Raw genomic sequence first — 15,396 nt, 5'->3', positions numbered from 1 at the left:
TACATAAGACTTTATGATCCTCAGGTTGTTGCTGTGTGAGAAAATGTTAGAATATGGATCTAAATTAGCCTATGAAGTGTAGTTTAGAGAAGTATATTTGAGAGAGATACAGGGCTGCTGGCTGAAGTTCAATACTTGGATCAAAGCTCTTTGATTAGCTTCCAGGTCTAATACTCAACTTGGAAAATAATTTTGTGAACTAATACACCAAGTGTTTTATAGTGGCAGCCTGCTGATAAGCTTTTATTTCATGTTTGTGTCTGACAGTGTGTATGATTTAAATTCACAAGATTAAAAATCAAAAACAACAATTGACTTACCATATGAATATGGTCCATGTCAGATATGTTATTGTAATTTTTTGAGTAGATATAAAACAAATTGTAACATCAAAATACACAAAAAATAAATATTTGTTTAGTCAATGTAAAAAAAAAGTCAGTTAAAACAATTCTGTTATCTTATATTCAAATTTTGTTTGAATAAATGTGAGGAAACTTTAATGATTGGTAAGGCATATTAATACTGCTTTTCTCATAGAATAATTTAATGATTCAGAGAAAGGAATTTTCTTTTGAAACACATTTTCAATTACATTGTCTAAATTTTTAAGATTTTACATTACCCTTTTTTGGTTCCTAACCAAAACAAGTCATGGAAAAACAAGTCAGGCATTTAAACTTAGCCTTTCTATCTGCAGGTTTTAAATGGTGTGTCCTATTACTGTACTAGGGCAACAAAATGAGCTGCTCTCCTGATTTTACTACTCTTGTCATCTCCAACATCAGAAGGAATTGCTGTATCACAGAGGAAGGTGCGTCAGATCAGTGACCCTGTTCAGCAGATTCTTATTCAGCTCCACAAAATTATCTTCATCACTCAAGTAAGCATTACTGTTGCTTTTGACATTCTATATTTTTTACTTATTTGCTGTTGTCAAAATGATGATACTGCACAGTGCTGCTAATTTAGTCACTGTTCTTTAAAAACAACAGAACTTGACATTTTTGCAGATGGCAGGATGCTTTAAAAATATATCATTTAAATAAAGACTAACCTTGAATATTAGTATGTGGGGGATGGCAATAGTTGAGTCATATGAAAAAAAAAACCAGTGGCTCACCTCAGGAAAATGGATTGTACAGTAAATTATTTTTCCAACATTCTGTCATATCAGCAATATGATTATTTAAGGTGACAACATCATATACTGGCTTGGAGAGTACATAAAATGCTTTCCTCTATAGCAATAGTTTCTAAATAACTTCAAAGGTAAATTTTTTATCATCAATAAGTAGTAATACTTTCTTGGAATTTTAGTGCAATTGTTCAGATCTTGAATATGTGAAATGTTTTGAAATATTTTTTAATCGGAGATCTTTTTCGAACTTAAGACTTGTTTTAAAATTAAGTTCACATGCTTCATAGTGAAAGAGAGTTGAAGTTATTTCATGATAATTCCAAAGCAAAAATGGAACTGATAAAATCTGCATTGAACTCTCAACTAAAAATGTGATGGAAAACTTTTTATTCTCTAGAAAGTCGGCTGCCATGCAGCTACTTTCAGGAAAAGGATATTTTTAAATAAACATCTTTGTATTTTCCAAAATGAAGTCTTTATATTTGTGATCTGATGTTTATTATCTCAGGGATTTTCAAATTGATAAGCCAAATTTGTTTGGTTTTGTTTAGAACAGAATAGCATAACTGAACTTGGGTGTACTTTGCAAGTATTTTTATTTAATTATTATTATTTTTAACTGTCAAACTTATCAAAACAGGTAATAAAGGAATTAAATTATCAGAGACAAAGAAAATAATCATTATTTAAAATAATTGCAAATTATCTCCTTCCACCAGCAGAAATGTAGCAGTTCAGTCTTTACCATGTATATTAGGAGTATGTCCAAGGTGCTCATTAGTGAACCTGTGCTCTCTGTTGAAGGTTTTCTCAAGTGGCCTACTAATTAATACAAGATATCATAATGTGGATGCCCAATAACTGAGAAGTAAAAGCAGCTCACAAACTGGCTCAAAACTGACCAGTGAAGCAGTAGCAAAAACTTTCATGCTTTTGGTGTCAATTTGTTTCAGAATGAGAAGGCAGAGAAATCAGGATCTTGTGCTTGTTTACTGTGTACTATGCTTCTCTTGTACTTGTTTATGTTCTTAGGAATCTAAGTTTGAATATTTTTTATAATACATAGCTATTTTCTCAAATATTTCATGTGACAATTCTAAACTGAAGTTTACAAGGGAGAGTTCTTGCCTGTTAGTTCGTGGCTGCCAGCAGCCTTCCCAATCCAGTTTCCATGGGAACAAGAATCAGTGATCTCTGGAAAACAATGTAAGAGAAAGCTTTTAAGAAAGCATTATGTAAATCCTTGGCCTTTTTCTTGTGCAGTTTTTTCTTTCCCCTTCCCAACTGCTCTGACAGCTGATTGCTTTAAAACAAAAGCTAAAACTGAACACTAGTGCCCCAGGCAGCTCCGAGTTTCTCAAGCAGTACACTTTTTCATTACCACTTCTGCTTCAGAATATCCCAGTATGCCCATGATACATTAACTGCACACTGTTGATTGCAGAGGCATGTAGACTATTGAGTGTCTTGCAGCCCCTTCCTAAGACATAATTTTTTAATTGCTTGTGAGCTAAGGAACATTCAAAAATCTGACTTAAAGCGTATGTGTAAGGCCTTATCTTGAAAAGAGAATTATCTGTCTGTAACAAAAAACCTGGATACAACCAGCTATTGGTGAAGTCTTTTGTGTTTAGAATGTGACTTGGATCTCTGGTTTGTCAGAGCAAATGAGGGCTCCTGTGAGCCCATTAAAACCATTCTGGAGTTATAGCGGTCTAAGAGCAGTAATTTCTTCCAGTGGGATAAACATCTTCGTAATGTGTCAGTGTTTGAATGTGAATCAATTAGTGGTCAAACCCTCCTTAAGTAGTCAAAAAGCTTCATGAATTCAGTGGAGTGGCACTTCATAAATTTACATTAATAATGTGAGTATAAAATGTATACTAAAGGGTGGAAAATTATAGTTTTTCAAACAGTGTCTGCAGGTATAAGCAACCATACAGAAACAGAATAGGAGGTTGTTTCAAAAGGGTAGTGACATACCCATCCACTTGTTTCCAGGCTGGGTTGATCATTGCAGTGACCAACGGGAAACTTTATATTTACTGCAAGAGCAGAAAAGATATTTCAAAGAAAGAGACATAATTTGAACTCTCCATTGAAGATTTCAAGCAGAATAAAAAGTGATTTTTACGGTTTTTTTGTAAATATATATGAAAAATGTGTTCTTTTTCAATCAAAAAACACAGGAAAAAAAAGTAAAAAAATCAGGTATGGTTTACAGACAAGTGAAATGTACCTCCCACATGTAGCCTCTAGGAAAAGAGATATTCTGAATTGTATTAAGACCCTTAAGGACCTTAAAAGAGCCTGTTGAAGTGACTCTGTGCATTGGATAAAGGTTTAAGCTTCTTGGAATTCCATTCATTTCAGCTGGAGTGACTCATTATAGCCAATAGGAAATCTAGTCAAATAGTCTATGGACTTCATCTGTAGAAAAATGTCCCAAGTACAAGCACTTTGATCAGAGAGACAAACCTAGCATTACCTGTGTTAGGCTTGTTAAAATGATCTTTACCTTCAAGACTAGAGGAACTGAGTTTTGTGATAAGCCAAGCCTAACAGAATAGGCAAACCAAAGAGCCTTATTATGACACTAAATCAAGTCATGTTCTGTTGTTGCTATGCTATTAGATATCAATGTTTCTTTTTGCAGTGTAGCTACTTTTTTCAATAATGGTACTGCTGAATGGGGAAGGTGCAGTGAGTGGTGAAAACATCTGTCTCTTTGTTGTTTCATGTAGCTTCCTCCAGCTTTGCAATGCAGCTTGAAAAGGAGAATCATTGAGAGGTTCAAGAAGTCCCTCTTCAGTCAACAGAGCAATCCTTGTAATCTGAAATCAGAAATGAAAAAGGTGTCGTACACCATTTATTACCTGTGGTCAACTTTGTCTCTCTTCCTATTTGAATTACGAATTAAGCTATCACAAAAAATAAGGATTGAACTCTCTTCCCATTGCACTGGGAAACATAGGAAAGGGTAAACTGCCTCATAGAAATCTGAAGTTTTGGCAAACAGGAAAGGTGGAGATTTCAGTTGTCTTTCTTTTTCTTCTTTTTTTTTTTCCCCCCCCAGTTACTGCAAGGTTCTCCTGAACTGATTGAGCCCAACATTTTTACAGCAGACTGGCATGTAGTACCTCTTTCTTCAGGTGGAAATACGTTGCGTCCAGATGATAGAAAAGGTAAACCAAGCATCAAAACTTCTGTAGTGGTATATATTTCCAATAATGTGTATGGTATCAAAGCAGAAGGAATTGCTGCTCCAAGATCTGTCTTTAAAGACAATAAAATTGTGCTGACTATACTGATTTTCATTATCCTTTTGTTTGTTTGTTTGTTTTGTTTAATTTGTAGTAAGATATGCAGTTTACCACTGCTGGAACCTTCTACTACTCCTACAGCTGTGGCATTACCCAGGGTGGGGGACCACAATTCCTGGTTCAGAGACTTGTTTCGTCATGTGCTTCTTTGTGCAAGGGCTGTAAGGGAAATGTGCAGACTGTATTTTGGAAACTGTGCCATTTACATTCTTCTAAATTCAGGAAAAAGTTATTTTGCTGTCCATGGACTAGAAGATGTAGTAATATTAAATTCTGTGACACCAGAAATAAACGTGAGAAACTTGGGTTTTGATGGGCTTTGTGTTGAAACTAGACTATCAGTTCCACAGCTTATTGCAAAAACCAAAAATTAATACTAGGAATCAAAGGTGATATTTGAGTAGGAAATGAGTCCCTAACAATCACTTTAAATATGAGCATTATGTTGTTCCCAGAGACAACAATACAATTTTTGAGATGCTTATTATCTGTAATTTTTGAATCTCTTAACCTGTAGACAGTACTTTTGTCCTCACAAATTGCTGCTTGCTGTGTGCCCATTCCACTGTAGACTGTAAGTGGGAAAAATTAAGAAAATTGCATTTCCGTGTTCTGTTTCATTCTTTATTTGCCTTTGGTTAGAAAGCTTTCATAATGTGTGTGCTTCAAATGTTCACACCATGCCATAAGATGACCCTACCTTTTCAGGCCTTCATTGCCGGCAGTAGAAGTTGCTGATAATGAAGCATCTCTCTTGTCATTATATCTTGTAGTGGAATTGCTAAGAAACTTATAAAGGAGCATAAATTCCAAATTCAGTAGTATAACATTACTTGCCTTTTACTTTAAGGCATTGTTGACACTTCTGACATGGCAGAAGGGATGACATATGAGCAGCTGCAGGTAAGCTGCATGTATACCTATGGGTATTACTTGATTACTTTCAGTGAAGATAATTTACTGAAATTAAGTTCTTTTATGTTGTAGACTCTAATTGAAGAGGTTCTAGAAGAAAGTGGTTATTACAGTTTCACTTCTAACAGGTCAGTGTAGTCAATTAAAAAAGTTAATTATGATGTGCTAAAACCAAATGTATCATCTTCCTGTTTATATGATTGCAATTTCACTTTAAACTTAGTGCAATATGTGGTTTATTGTAATAAATGGATGCATGGACTAGAAGTTATGTAGGACATAGTGGCTAATCTTAGTGGGGTTTTTTGGCCACATCTGTTTTCTTCATTTAGATGAAAGAGTAGTAGAAGTATGGCAGCAATTTCCTCACAATTTTTCCTCTTACTAAACCACATCTGAACAAAAGGTTAACTACACAGAAGTATATTTTATTTTAATACTCTACCATTACAGGGTATATTTAGTAAAATATTTGAGTACAGCACAAAAAGCCATATAAGTGGCTACTAACACAAAAGTGCAGGGGATGAAAAAAATGTAATGGTCTTTGAAACTAGGCAAATGCTTTGTCCTGGAGGTGGAATGTCTTTTCTGTTGGAAAATTTTGAGGACTACAAGAAAGAAAATACATCATTATAGTCCACAACATAAGCCTAGCATTTCTCTGATTTTTCACCTGCTAGCCTGTTATTTTTCATCTTAAATATTCTTTAGTGCAAAAAGCCATTGACTACTTTCATCAAGTAAGTCTATTCTAGTGTTTGCAGTAATCATCATTTTAAAGCCTGGGAGACTTTTTAAAAACAAACATACACCCACCACACTCCTTGGCCCCCTAATATAAATATTAAGAAGTTTTAGGAATTTATAGTTCCTGTTGGCTCAGCAATATTTTTCATCTTTTTTAAATCTCTGCAAACTTTCTTATGTGGATTGACTCAAGCTTGAAAAATTTCTAATGATAGTCTGAATATTTCCATAGGCTACTCATTAAATTGGAATTCCAGCTTGCAAGTGTCTTGCAGCTGCCAGCTCAAAATATTGAAAAATCATGATTCAACACTCCCAAAATAAAATAATAGTTCAATCTTTAAACCTTCAGGATATACTTGAATTATGTTTACAGATTACTTTTTCAACCATGAGGGCTGACAAATTTGTTTATAAGTGTTTTCAAATTTAAAGTTTCTGTCCTAGTCCCAAGCTCTCAGGATTTGGTGCTGTAGAAATAATATCACACAACTTATGAAAACCAAAAAAAGAAAAATATTGTCATTTTTAACATCAAAATCTAACAAGTCTTATAAATATATTGTAGTTGTATAGGCATTTGTCTCACAGACTGGTAAAAAGCACCTTACTTTAATTAACTGTAATGAAGCAGGTGTGTGCTGAATATGGATTGCAGTGTTTCAGAAAAACTACTACAAAAGTATCTGTTAAAGGAAATCATAGAGTCATAGTTTTTCGCATTTCAAAAGGCCCTGTAAGGATCGTTGAGTCCAACTCCCTAATCCTCACAAGACTACTGAAAACTAAACTATGTTTAAGAGCATCATCCAGACACTCCTCAAACTCTTGACCGGAAGGTGGCTTGATCACTTGCCTGGGAATCCTGTTCCAGAGACCACACACACTTCCTTAATGTTCAATCTGAACTTCCCTAGCGCACCTTCGTTCCACACCCTCATATCCTGTTGCTATAAATGTAATTGCTGAAATGTAAAGGATGCTTCAAGGTTGCAGGCACATGTGCTGGTGTTTCCAATGTGTAACAAAGGAGTGCCACAGAAATGCACATAAGACTAACAGCAGTGAAATAATTAACAGTCTTTTTTTCCTGATTTATTCAGAACTACTTTTTTTTTCTGCCATGCTGGAATTCCACAGAGTGTGGCTGTTCTGCAGAAAACTAACTTAAGATTCTAATTTTTAAAAAATTTTACTTTAAAGGAGATGTAAGAAAATATTCTTCATAGCTACATGGGATAAAAGGGTAGTAGAAGGAGTTCTTCTCTATGCTCTGTTTGTCCTGCAGAAGGAAACAGGTAAAGGAGCAAGCAGTACATTTCCACACATACATAAAATCTGGAGAAGGCCAATGGAGGTTCAGCATCCTTCTTCACAGTGGTGGATGTGCTATGTATATAATTTTCATAGGAGCACAGGAAAATTGGAAGACACATTGTATTTCTCCAGAGTCATGCACTTTCTGTGTTATCCACAATCAGTGCTGATTTCTGGTTTTGTCATGAGATTTGTAGCAAAGACAAAATTGATTTTGCAGTGAATTTTGGAGGAATGGAGTGAAATGTTCTCATAGATATGATTCTTCTTATAAGGTTAGATTTATTTTGTCTAGATTTCAGATTTCAGTTTTTTTTAATGGCTTAGAATTGTTAGTGGTGTGCATATAACAGCTACTGTAAATTTTGACCAACTCCACTGCATGTGTGTCACTATAGCTGGCAGATATAAAACAGTTATAATGCAACCCTGTTGTTGGTCTGTCACCAGCAACTTGATTTTTCACTGTTTTTGTGGTGGGTTGACCTACCATGCCAGGTATCCACCAAAGCCACTTTATCACTCCCCTCTGCAACAGGACAGGGGAGAGAAAATATAACTAAAGGCTCAGGAATTGACATGAGGACAGGGAGAGAGATCACTCACTGATTCTTGTCATGGGCAGAACAAACTCGAATTGGGGATATGAACTGAATTTATTACCAAAAAATCAGAGCAGTGTAATGAGAAGTAAAACAAAACTTAAAAACACCATCCACCAAACCCTTCCTCCTTCCTGGGCTCTACCTCCTCCCCCACAGTGGTGCAGGGAGATGAGGAAAGGGGTTATAGTCAGTTCATCACATGCTGTTCCTGCTGCTGCTCAGGGAGAAGAGTCCTGCCCCTGCTCCAGCATGGGGTTCCTTCCACTGGAGGCACAGTTGTCCATTAACTTCTCCGGTGTGAGTCCATCTCACAGGCTACAGTTCATTAACTGCTCCACCATGAATCACTTTTCCATGGGGTGCAGTCCTTCAAGAACAGCCTGCTCTAGCGTGGGTCCCCCCAGAGTCACAAGTCCTACCTGCAAACCTGCTCCAGCATGGGCTTTCCACGGGTTCACAGCCTCCTTTCAGCCATCCACCTGCTCCTGTGTGGGTCTCCTCTAGGGGCTGCAGGTGGATCTTTGCCACTCCCATTCACCTCTATGGGCTGCAGGGGGACAGCTGCTTTACTGTAGTTTTCATCATGGACTGTAGGGGAACCTCAGCTCTGACACCTGGAGCACCTCCTCCCCCTCCTTCTCCACTGACCTTCATGTCTCCAGAGCTGTTCCTCTCTTATATTCTCACTCCTGTCATCTCTGAGTGCAATTAAATCTGCACAATAACTTTTTCCTTGTCTTAAATATGTTATCACAGAGGTATTACCATCATTCCTCATTGGCTTGGCCTTGGCCAGCAGCAGGTCCATCCTGGAGCCATCTGGCACTGGCCCTTCTGGACATGGGGGAAGCTTCTGGCAGCTGCTCACAGAAGCCATTCCTGTAGACACCCTGCTACCAAAACCTGGCCACACAAACCCAATACACTTTTGAATCCTTTTATTTGCTGTGATGCATAATTTTGGTTTGTTCCCCTATCGCTATTAACATTATTTGTTTTCCAAACTATGTTCTGCTCCTGAATAACTTACTATTTTCCCCTTGTCTTCCAGAAAATTGACAGACCATGCTTTGGCCTTGGCTGTCAAAAACTTGTCTCTATTTCCGCAGAATTTGCCATGTTTTCTGAAATGTGTTCTGTTTGGTACCGTTCAGACCTTTCAGAACTTAAGCAGTATTTTTTTTCTTTTTTTTGCTGCTCTCACTCTCTCCAAATAGCCAAACAGTTCAGTTTTGATAGATGTCCAGTGTTGAATGATTCATTTGGCTAGCAGACACGAATCATTAGGTTTCACCTCAAACTCTCCAGCAGCTTAAGCGAGCTGGAAGTACAAATCAGTCTCCCAAGCTGCACTGCAAGTCACTTATCGGTGTCCACCATTATTGGATTTTATTCCATCATTCAGTAATTGGTTTGTAGCTCTCTCAGCAACATCCTATCAGCCATTCTTGCCTAAAGCTGTTTTGAGCCTTGCTCTACTTCCTCTCTTTTATACACAGTGAAACCTTTCAGAGGCAACTGCAAGTTTTCAGGCTGAAACTTAGTACATCCTGTGGCTGTCTTGGGATCCCTTTCTTTAAAAAGTATTCACAGAAAAGCTGTAGAAAAAAGTACTATGGTATCTATGTATTGTTTGCTTGAGCAACATATAGGGCAGTACACCTATTTTTAAACTTCCTTAACTTATGTTAAAAACTTTTATTTTAGATTGAGTTTTTCTTTTTCTAAAATAGGAAGTTGTAATGATGCAGCATGTGTGGGTCTTTCACGGTGGAAACAGAACGACAGTGCTTCTAGCAGGAAATAAATTGCCTTCCCTTCAGCCCATAATATGTTTCTAGCTCTTCTAGTAGAAATGGGAAGAAAAAGAACTCCAAAGGCTCAAAAGTCCTCAGAAGGCACATCAAAGCACAACAAACTTTATTTGTGAAATTGCAAATGTTTAAAGATATTTCTTCATTTTAAGGCCAAATTTCTTCATGATTTCTGGCCAAGTTGACTGGACAATATCAGCTCCATATGTTGTAAGGCTACAAGTTGAATTCTGGTTTGGAAAAAAGAACCGAGACATTTGTGCTATGGCTAAAAGCACTATTAAATCAGAATAAACAGCTTCAGCTATCAGCTGGTGACTCAGAGGGGAGTTGGAGGCGGGGCTTGCTCATTAGGAGAGTGAGAAGGCTTTAAAAACATCTCTAGCGAGTGCAAGCGACCTGGAGCGCGGCAAACAGGAGCGGGCAAACAGGGGCGTGGCACGTCAGTGAGGGCGTGGCACGGCAGTTTGCACGGCAGTTCGCACAAGCAGGGCAGAAACCTAGGTATTTCTGCAGCCTTTTCTTTTTCTTTTTTTTTTTCTCCTCTGTTTGTTTGTTTCTTTGTCTCTTTCTACCTTTCCCGACAGCTTAAGACAGTCATGCCTCCCAAAAAAATGAAAGCTGTTGCTCCTGTTACCAGTAGAGGGGTGTCAATACAGACAGAACCCTCTAAAAAGGATGCAGCCACTCAGGCCTCTGGCTGCATAGACTGTCTGAGCCTGGACCTACTACCAGAGGACAGTATGAGAAGCGCCTGCATACGATGTGAGCAGGTGAACGATTTGCTGGGTCTGGTGGCAGAGCTAAAGGAAGAGGTCGATAGGCTCAGAAACATAAGGGAGAGTGAAAGGGAAATTGACTGGTGGAGTCACACCCTTTCCACTCCTAAGGAAGCCCAGCAGGAGGTGGTGAAGCCCAGCCCCTCCTGCCATCAGGCAGACGGAACAAACCATAGGGATGGGGACGAATGGAAGCAGGTACCTGGTCAGAGAGGCAAAAACACCCCCTCTCGACCCCTTTCACCTGCCAGGGTGCCCTTAAAAAACAGGTATATGGCCCTGGACTCAGACAGTATGTTGGAGGACAGTCAGGAGGAGGATCTATCTACAAGATCTTCTGGTTACCCCCAGTCTACCGGACGGGTTACGACTACAGGTAAGAGGAAAAAGAGAAGGGTTGTTGTAATCGGTGACTCCCTTCTGAGGGGAACTGAGGGCCCTATATGTCGGCCAGACCCGTCCCACAGGGAAGTTTGCTGCCTTCCTGGGGCCAGGGTGAGGGATATTACCAAAAGACTTCCTAAACTTATCCAGCCCTCAGACTATTACCCACTGTTGGTTGTCCAGGTTGGAAGTGATGACATTAATAAAAGGAGTACCAGAGTAATTAAAAAAGATTTCAAGGCACTGACCCGATCTCTTCAGGGGACAGGAGCACAGGTAGTAATTGCCTCAGTTCCTGTGCTAGCTGGGATGAATGAGGAGAGGTTTAGGAAAGCCCAGCTTACCAATAGGTGGCTTAGGGGATGGTGCTATCGTCAAAATTTTGGGTTTTTTGATCATGGGGCAAACTCTGTGTTGCCCAGTCTCGTCAAAGCAGATGGGCTTCATTTATCTAGGAAGGGCAAAAGAACTGTAGCCCATAAGTTGGCAGGGTTGGTTAGGAGGGCTTTAAACTAGATTTGAAGGGGGAAGGGACGGCAACTGGGCTCTCCAGAGATAGGCCTAAGGGCATAGAGCCCGAGTTGAGAATGAAATCAATGGCCCAGCTGAAGTGCATGTACACCAATGCACTCAGTATGGGAAACAAACAAGAGGAGCTGGAAGCCATAGTGCAGCAGGAAAACTATGACATAGTTGCTGTCACAAAAACGTGGTAGGATGACTCACATGACTGGAGTGCTGCTATGGGGGGCTACAAGCTCTTCAGAAAAGACAGGCAGGGAAGGAGAGGTGGAGGGGTGGCTTTATATGTTAGAGAGTCTCTTGACTCTGTTGAAGTTGAGGTCAGCAGTGACAAGGTTGAGTGCCTGTGGGCCAGAATCAGGGGCAAGGCCAACAAGGCTGACACCCTTGTGGGTGTCTGTTACAGACCGCCCAACCAGGATGATGAAGGAGATGAATTATTCTACAAGCAGCTGGCGGATGTCTCAAAATCTCCAGCCGTTGTTCTTGTGGGTGACTTTAACCTGCCAGATATCTGCTGGGAGCTTCATACTGCAGAGAAGAGGCAGTCAAGGAGGTTCCTGGAGTGTATAGAGGACAATTTCCTTCATCAACTGGTAAATGAGCCTACCAGGGGGAAGGCCCTGCTAGACCTACTGTTTACAAACAGAGAGGGGCTGGTAGATGATGTAGTGGTTGGAGGCCGCCTGGGGCATAGTGACCGTGAAATAATAGAATTTTCAGTCCTCAGGGATGTAAGGAGAGCCACCATTAAAACCTCTACTCTGGACTTCCAGAGAGCAGATTTTGGCCTATTCAAAGAACTGATTCAGAGCATACCCTGGGAAACAACCTTAAAGGCAAGGGGGTCCAGCAGGATTGGACATGTTTTAAGAGGGAGATTTTGAATGCACAGGAACAGGCTGTCCCAGTGTGCCGAAAGGCCAGCCGGAGGGGAAGATGGCCAGCTTGGTTAAATAGGGAGATTCTGCAAGAAATCAGGGATAAAAAGAAAGTTTACAGACTATGGAAAAAAGGGCTGGCTACTTACGAAGAATTTACAGATAGAGCTAGGTCATGCAGGAAAAAAATTAGGGAAAGAAAAGTCGAATTTGAAGTAAATTTGGCTATTTCAGTTAGGAATAACAAAAAGTCCTTTTATAAATACATTAATAACAAAAGGAGGGGCAAGGAAAACCTCCATTCTCTGTTGGACTTGGAGGGAAATATAGTTAAGGAAGATGAGGAGAAGGCTGAGGTACTTAACACCTACTTTGCCTCAGTTTTCACCAGTAAGACAGGTGGCCCTCAAGACAACTGGCCTCTGGAGCTGGTGGACAGGGAGAGGGAGCTGAATACCCCTCCTGTATTCCAGGAGGAAATAGTGACCGACTTACTGAGCCAGCTAGATCCTAACAAGTCTATGGGACCAGATGGGATCCATCCCAGGGTGATGAAGGAGCTGGCAGAAGAGCTTGCCAAACCGCTCTCCATCATCTTCCAACAGTCCTGGCTCTCTGGGGAGGTCCCAGATGATTGGAGGTTGGCCAATGTCACCCCAATCCACAAAAAGGGCTGCAAGCAGGACCCTGGCAACTACAGGCCTGTCAGCCTGACCTCCGTGCCTGGCAGGGTTATGGAGCAGTTCATCCTGAGTGCAATCACACAGCACCTTCAGGGTGGACAAGGGATTAGACCCAGCCAGCATGGGTTTAGGAGGGGCAGGTCCTGTCTGACCAACCTGATCTCTTTTTACGATCAGGGGACCCACCTGGTGGATGAGGGGAAGGCTGTGGATGTGGTCTGTCTGGACTTCAGCAAGGCCTTTGATACTGTCTCCCATAATATACTCCTGAAAAAGCTGGTAGCCCATGGCCTGGACAAGTGTACCCTCTCCTGGATTAAGAGCTGGCTGGAGGGTCGGGCCCAGAGAGTGCTGGTGAACGGAGCTGTATCCAGCTGGCGGCCGGTCACCAGTGGTGTTCCCCAGGAGTCTGTATTGGGTCCTGTCCTGTTTAACATCTTTATTGATGATTTAGATGAGGGGATTGAGTCCATCATCAGCAAATTTGCTGATGACGCCAAGCTGGGAGGAAGTGTCGACCTGCTGGAAGGCAGGAGGGCTCTGCAGAGGGATCTGGATAGACTTGAGAGATGGGCTGATTCCAATGGGATGAAGTTCAACAAGGCCAAGTGCCGGGTCCTGCACTTTGGCCACAACAACCCCCTGCAGCGCTACAGGCTGGGCACAGAGTGGCTGGAGAGCAGCCAGGCAGAAAGGGACCTTGGAGTACTAATTGACAGGAAGCTCAACATGAGCCAACAGTGTGCCCAGGTGGCCAAGAAGGCCAATGGGATCCTGTCCTGTATCAAAAATAGCATGACCAGCAGGACCAGGGAAGTGATCCTTCCCCTGTACTCTGCATTGGTGAGGCCACACCTTGAGTACTGTGTTCAGTTCTGGGCCCCTCAGTTCAGAAAGGATATTGAGGTGCTGGAGCGAGTCCAGAGAGGAGCAACAAGGCTGGTGAAGGGACTGGAGCACAAGTCCTATGGGGAGAGGCTGAGGGAGCTGGGGTTGTTTAGCCTGGAGAAGAGGAGGCTCAGAGGTGACCTCATCACTGTCTGTAACTACCTGAAGGGAAGTTCTGGCCAGGTGGGGGCTGGTCTCTTCTCCCAGGCACTCAGCAATAGGACAAGGGGGCACAGGCTTAAGCTCTGCCAGGGGAAATTTAAGTTGGGTATCAGAAAAAAATTCTTTACAGAGAGAGTAATCAGGCATTGGAATGGGCTGCCCAGAGAGGTGGTTAATTCACCATCCCTAGAGATTTTTAAACACAGATTGGACGTGGCGCTGGGTGCCATGATCTAGTAAATGGACTAGAGTTGGACCAAGGGTTGGACTCGATGATCTCGGAGGTCTTTTCCAACCCAATCGATTCTATGATTCTATGTCATAATAATACAATCTTTTACCTTATTGTGGAGTACACTTTGTAGATAAAACATTCTGAAAATATATTTTATTTATTTTCAAGTTTTGGGGGATTTGTGCGCAGTGTCTTTCTTTCCATTACTATTGTCTCTTGCTGTGCCCTCCTGAAATTCCAAGAATATAAGATGAGAAAACAAGCCTTAAGTGAGGCAGTGACATGAAAATTGTAGTAGGACAAATGAACTGTACAAAGGGTTAGGAATTATTCAAGTGACTTAATCAGGTGATGAGAGAAACATGAGTTCTTTAGAAAGTGAGACAGCTTCATAAGAAAAATGTCATGCTTTTTTAAAAAAATTTTTCATTATAATAGTAATTACTATTTCAATACCAGTCATTTCATGGGGATTAATGACCAGCTCAGGATAATGACCCTCAGCTTTATCTTGAATAATCAACTTGTGCCCATTTATCACTAATCTCCTGAAATTACTCAGCACTTCAATTGTATTACTTATTTATACAAAATCTGGGTAAACATGCAAAAACCCCTGTAATGTTTCAAAATTATTCTGGTCACATCCATTGTGCCATTTTTTCACTTTCTGATTTAATATTATAGTGCACAAAAGGCAGGCTCCTTGTTTGTGAGGCTATTTATAAATAGGACAACAAATATTGGTTTCAAAATTTCATCTTTTTTTTGTATTGAAGTACACATGTAATACCCAAATTCTTGCAGAAATCTATTTTTAGTAAATTGCATGAAGAGATCTAATTCAAGCAGAAACTCAGTTATACAAAATGAAGATTTGTTATAAATAAACAAAAATAGCAATGGTCAGAGAGGAGTTGTGTTCAGCTGAGAGCTGTAGCTCTGCCCTGGTTTAACTCCCAAGGTCAGCTCAGTACCACTGGCTCACTCCCTTGCA

General features: G+C 40.4%; 1 protein-coding gene across 1 annotated transcript in view; it reads left to right on the top strand.

Annotated features, from left to right (window-relative positions):
* Window positions 1-15,396, top strand: part of NEK10 (NIMA related kinase 10) — a 99,873-nt gene that overhangs the window by 77,497 nt on the left and 6,980 nt on the right. The window contains 5 exon segments of the mRNA XM_071560174.1: window positions 784-883; window positions 3,886-3,996; window positions 4,218-4,326; window positions 5,315-5,367; window positions 5,452-5,507. Of these exon segments, the coding sequence (XP_071416275.1) occupies window positions 784-883; window positions 3,886-3,996; window positions 4,218-4,326; window positions 5,315-5,367; window positions 5,452-5,507 (429 nt within the window).

This window comes from Pithys albifrons, chromosome 7 (genome assembly GCF_047495875.1).
Source record: "Pithys albifrons albifrons isolate INPA30051 chromosome 7, PitAlb_v1, whole genome shotgun sequence".
NCBI classification, from domain to species: domain Eukaryota; kingdom Metazoa; phylum Chordata; class Aves; order Passeriformes; family Thamnophilidae; genus Pithys; species Pithys albifrons.
Note: the sequence above shows the minus strand (reverse complement) of the source record. Positions and strands in the feature narration are given on the sequence as shown.